Source organism: Pseudomyrmex gracilis, unplaced genomic scaffold, assembly GCF_002006095.1.
Source record: "Pseudomyrmex gracilis isolate BER0280 unplaced genomic scaffold, ASM200609v1 scaffold_887, whole genome shotgun sequence".
Classification (NCBI taxonomy): Eukaryota; Metazoa; Arthropoda; class Insecta; order Hymenoptera; family Formicidae; genus Pseudomyrmex; species Pseudomyrmex gracilis.
In genome coordinates, this window is record NW_018021471.1 from 1 (window position 1) to 5,366 (window position 5,366).

The 5,366-nt window shown below is 42.7% G+C and overlaps 2 protein-coding genes across 2 annotated transcripts; both read right to left on the minus strand.

Annotated features, from left to right (window-relative positions):
• Positions 1-1,292: 1,292 nt before the first annotated feature.
• On the minus strand, positions 1,293-3,112 carry LOC109861622 (the record flags this gene model as incomplete). Its single annotated transcript, XM_020441346.1, has 2 exons — positions 1,612-3,112; positions 1,293-1,535 (listed from the first exon to the last, which is right to left on the minus strand). Coding segments are annotated over exons 1-2 (1,744 nt in total), but the record flags the coding sequence as incomplete, so codon positions are not given.
• A 705-nt stretch (positions 3,113-3,817) lies between these two features.
• Positions 3,818-4,954, minus strand: LOC109861623. Its single transcript, XM_020441347.1, has 3 exons — positions 4,829-4,954; positions 4,511-4,711; positions 3,818-4,354 (listed from the first exon to the last, which is right to left on the minus strand). The coding sequence occupies exons 1-3, from the start codon at positions 4,952-4,954 to the stop codon at positions 3,818-3,820; spliced, it is 864 nt and encodes a 287-aa protein (XP_020296936.1).
• Between the last annotated feature and the right edge of the window lie 412 nt (positions 4,955-5,366).

Sequence of the window (5,366 nt, forward strand, 5' to 3'; positions counted from 1 at the left end):
GTCTGGAGTTTTAAGTTTCCAAACGATAAGAGACCCGTTCGAGTTATTTATTATAATGAAAAAAAAGGGTTCGCTATGCGTTGGCGCGTCGCGTCGCATGAAAAAGGGGACCGTGGAGTCTCCAGGACGTAACAGTCGCCAAACCATATCCTAATGAGGACACAGATGGATATGGATTTGGTCTACTAATTTCGCCGGCGATTGGCGACAAAACTGCGACATTTCGACCTGACCAAATTGTTTGGTGAGTATATATATACACGTACAGTTTNCGCTCAACATCCTGGGAACGACTCGTAAGGCTTTATATATTTCTTGGTTTTAATTTCAACGAGCCTTAAGTCATAATTGTTACAATAAGTTATATCTAAACAACGTAAATTATATGTATGACATTTAAAAACCTTTAAGTTTTATTATTTATTCATAAAACTAACATCCAATAATTATTTCAAGAATCTCCAAAAAATGTTTACTGCATATCCATGGATTACCACAAAATGGAATATTATTATTAGACTTCTTATGGATATTTAAAAAGTGAACTCTAGATATTTAATGGATATCCATAAGAAGTAACATGGACGTCCATTAGATGTTTTTAATTTTTATCATGGATGTCTAATAGAAGTCCATTGGAGTGTTCTGTTCTGTGTGGGCTTGTTCTATCTACCGGGTGAATCACGTGAACACCGTGTGCACGAACTACTTTATTGTAGCAAAGTTTATTACAGTAGAGAATATCAGGAGAGATTAAGAAAGTACTAGATACCGACTATAGAGAACTGTAAACCGACGTTTCTCTTTTCACGTTCTGAGTCGTATTTACTGCATCAAATCGAAAACGCTTCTCTAGAAAGAAGTAAATTGTGCTAAGACAGTGCGCTAGCTCTTTGAAATGTCAAACTTCAACAAAAAGTTTTTCTTATACAGTTTCCTTCAATAACCGCACCATATATTTATGTATGTAGAATTCTTTGTAAGCTTATGTAGATATTTACACTGTGTTAGGGCACTAAGTACGACAAAAAAGTCTAATGAAACATTCAGATTATGGTTTGACTATCTAATTGATGAGAACAACGTCATAGTGTGATGATGTATATCTGATACCATATACTATCATCATGAATAAAAAACAAGTTTAAAAAAGCATTATATATCTATTTTCAGGAGCTTTATATAGTTTTGTATATTTATTTGCTTCTGTAGAANCGTTTTTAATGTTGTGCAGTAGATAGATAGATAGATAGATAACAGAAAGCGGGGGGCTTGTGAGACCCTATTGTCACCTAGATCTATAAGATCCTCTGCGACTCCCGCTAGTTGTTTATCGACCAAGCTGCTAAAACCCGGCATTTGCTGCCAGGCACACAGATGGCCGATTTTAAGTATTTTTAGGTCCTCGGGCTCCACAAACATGGAGCCCAAGAATCTGAATCTCTTGAGTGCTAGAGACGGGCAGCGACACAATATGTGCACGCTATCCTCCCTTTCTTCGCCACAAAATTTACAACTACTCTCCTCAACTAGACCTAAGTTAGAAAAGATGTGCCGTGAAGGCCCAATGCCCTGTGAGAAGACCGATACACAGTCTTTGTCTGTACTTACTCATTGCCAGTAGTTTCTTTGTTCTACCTGGCAATGGCTGAGTCATCAGGGCCTTAGCTTGGCGGCAGCTTTTCAGTATCTCCCAAGAGATCCTGTGTTCTCTTTTCAGCCAGTCCTTGATATGGTTTTTCCCTGTTGCAAAGGGAACTCCAACTATCTGGCAGATTGGTTCCTCTAAAGTACCCAGTTTTGCCAGACTATCAGCCACTTCATTGTCTTGGATACCTTGGTGGCCAGGCACCCAGACAAGCGTGATGTTATTTCGCTCGCTCAATCTGTTTAGAGTTTGCATACAGTCCCAAATCATTGAAGATTCAGTGGTGGTTTTGGCAAGAGCTTCTATGGCTGCTTTGCTATCCGTATAGATATTTATCCTCCTAGTTTTTGTCTCTCTTGAGAGTAGGAGTCTTCCACATTTCAGAATGGCCAGAGTTTCTGCTTGAAAGACCGTGGTTAGTTTACTCAGAGAGAAAAACTCTCTATGATTTGATCCTGGACAGTAGATGCCTGCTCCATAGCAACCGTTTGCTCCAGATCCATCAGTGAACCATGCATGAATCCCCGGCTGGATCTGAAGATTTCTGTTTTTCCAGTCTGCCCTGGTGGTCAAGTTTATGGAGAACGTCTTGTCCACCTGGCGTATTCTGGATATTCTGTCTTGCTTTAAGGTAAAGGGAGGTTTATGAAGAAACTCGAGCCTGGTATGACTTACTTCGAAATCTCTCCACTCCTCCTGACACCTTAGTCTATATGCTGTGAGTTTGGCAGCGCTGATGATAGTCAATCTTAGAGGTGGAATGCAAAGCGCCACTTCCAGCGCTTCTGTTGGTGTCGTTCTCATAGTCCCTACCGCAGCCCTCAAGTAATTATTGTGTAGGCTTTTTAGTAGGTTCTTTGACTCCATCTTTTCCACTCTGGGCCACCAAACAACAGCAGCATATGTTAACCTCGGTACAAGTACCGCTTTGTATATCCATAAGGTAGTAGTTATATTAATACCCCAGGATTTTCCCATTGCTCTTCTACACGCCCAATATGAGGCGTAGAATTTGGATCTCTTTATATCGAGATGTGTTTTCCAATTCAGTTTGGTGTCTAAATGGACTCCCAAATATTTTACTGACTGGACGTATTCTATATCTTCTCGCCAGAGTCTAAGCGGCTCAATGGCTTCAGATTTGTATTTCCTGATGAAAATCATAGCCTTGGTCTTTGATGGATTAGCCTTAAGTCCTTTTGATTGACACCAGTCTTGCGTGATCTTAAAGGCTTTTCCCATAGTCTCCTTAAGTATTGAAAGAAAGATGCCCCGCACTATAATGGCTACATCAGCGTAGCCAAAGGCGAGGAAACCTGTCTTCTGTAATTTATATAAAAGTTCGTCTACGACCAAGCACCACAGCAGGGGGGATAAAATTTTTCCCTGCGGGCATCCTTTGGCGAAAAAACCATGCATGTTTGAGTTCTTATGATTGACAATCAGGGTTCTTCCTGTTAGCATGCTTTGTATCTAGTCTGCTAGTGTGGCTGGAATGTCGTGTCTGGTCATTGTCTCCCCAATTACATCATATGAGGTGCTATCAAAAGCTTTCTCAATGTCAAGAAAGACGCCCAGGGCATATTCTTTTGCCTCCAATTGCTTCTCGACCCCGCTAATAAGGCAGTATCCGTGGATCTGCCCTCCCTGTAAGCATATTGGGAAGAGGCCAGTGGATATGTAAGCAAAGATCTGTTCTTCAAGAATCCGTTGATCAGCCTCTCCAACGTTTTAAGTACAAAGGAGATAAGGCTGATCGGTCTGAAATCCTTGGCTGAAATATATCCATTTCTGCCAGGCTTGGTGATAAAGACCACTCTTGTACCACTTAAGACCACTCTTGTACTCCAGGCCTGAGGAACATGTCTTAGGGCTATACTTGCCCTAAAGATTTTAGTAAGTGGACCGACTAGTACCTCCAGTCCTTCCTGAAGAAGGACGGGATAGATACCGTCTGGTCCAGGTGCTTTATATGAGTTGAAGGTCTTAATAGTCCATTCAACTCCCTTTAGATGGACAATCTCAGCTGCCAGACGCCACTCCCTGGGTTTATATATTCTAGGCTTCGGCCGGCGAGGTTGTATGTTATTGTCAAAACCTGGGAAGTGAACTTCCATTAAATGTTTTAATGTGTCCGACGCTTTCTCAATAACATTCCCCGTTGGAAGCTTAAGACAGTTGGGGACGGTGATCTAAGCTGAGAATTCTGTGAAGCCTGGATGCCTCTGGGGCACTTTCAATGTTTTCACAGAAGTGTTTCCAGCTTTTGTGTTTTGCTTTCTTGATTTCCTTGCTGTACTCTCGTTGGGAGCTTCTGAAAGCCTCCCAGTGTGCTGCAAGTCTGGTTCTTTTTGCCTTACTGAATTTCCTCCTCGTTTCCAACCTGAGTTTTTCAAGCTCTTTGTTCCACCAGTCGATCTTAGTCACCGAGCTCCTTGGTTTTGGTGGGCAGTTTAACTCGTAGGCATTTGCAATGGCGTTCTTTAAGAAGTCCGCCGCATTTTCCAGATTATTTTTAGTCCTGAAACTGGTTGGGGCCTCAACAAGCTGCGCCTTAAGATCAGTCCTAAAGCCCTCCCAGTTGGTTTTTCGTGGGTTACGAACCCAGCTGATTTGCGGTAGTTGCTGAAGAGTTAGGCGTATTTGTCTGTGATCAGAGCCAGAGGGCTCATCCGAGACCCTCCAGTCGTTTACCAGACCCGCCACCTTCTCCGTACAAACCGTGATATCAATGACTTCCTGTCTTTTGGAGTCCAGGAATGTCGGTTTGTTTCCTCTGTTAAGAATGGTTAGCCCTGTGCTCACTAAGAAGCCATGCAGACTCTCTTTCCGCGGGTTGATGTTTGCACTTCTTCATCCTACATGATGGGAGTTTGCATCACAACCCAGCAGGAGTTCAAGCCTCCCGGCCTTTGCATAGGCTACCAGGGCTTTTACCTCTTTCGGTGGTGGATCGTCCATGGAGTCGTAGGGCATATAGACTGACCCTATGAGTATCTCTATGTCTTTTTCCTCGGCCAGCTTTACTCTCACCTTGATGACTGTGAGGTCCTCGCTGCTGAACTGTGGCAGAAAGATATCATTTAGTTCTTTAACCACTATGCAAGATCTTACTCTTTTTTCCGAGTGTGCTTTGTATAAACAGCCACACCCACTCAGACCTCTTATTGCACCGTTTACAATCCAAGGTTCTTGGATTAGTGCAATACTTGTATGCATCACAGGCATGCTCCTGGCTAAGATAGCCGAGGCGCTTTTGCTGTGATGCAAATTAATTTGGGTCATTTGGATGCCGGGAGGAGCCATTTTTAGGCAGTCTCGACATTGTTACGTCTTGGCCCATGGATACGGTCGGGCTATGGTGGTACGGAACAGCTAGACGTTTTATTTTCGATGCTCGACACAGAAGATGCGGAAATCTATCTGTGTGCGAGCCGAGCGAGTTATGTATACTCACGGACGGGTCAACGGCGCGTGCCGATATTACTCCGTCCTTTGTATTCTCACTCAGCGGTCTCTTTTTAAAGTCTGGAGCGGTCGCTCCAAGGACTAGGGACGAGACCGTGCGATCGCAGGGATGGGAAAATGTACGAGGTTAAGCCTTAATTAATCAATCAGTCATAATTTATTCCTCCCTTTTTTTTATGTTAAAATGTTTGTTTTATTCATCACTTCCATGTACAATAATTGTCGAACTAGTGTTTTGTGTTTTTTTTTT

Bases quoted from the DNA above. Each gene is read 5' to 3' on its own strand.
- LOC109861623 (XM_020441347.1), bottom strand. From the start codon at position 4,954: ATGGCTCCTCCCGGCATCCAAATGACCCAAATTAATTTGCATCACAGC. The intron at 4,712-4,828 runs GTAAACGGTGCA...TTTCTGCCACAG, and splicing joins TAATCCAAGAACCTTGGATT to TTCAGCAGCGAGGACCTCAC. The intron at 4,355-4,510 runs GTAGGATGAAGA...TGTACGGAGAAG, and splicing joins GTGATGCAAACTCCCATCAT to GTGGCGGGTCTGGTAAACGA.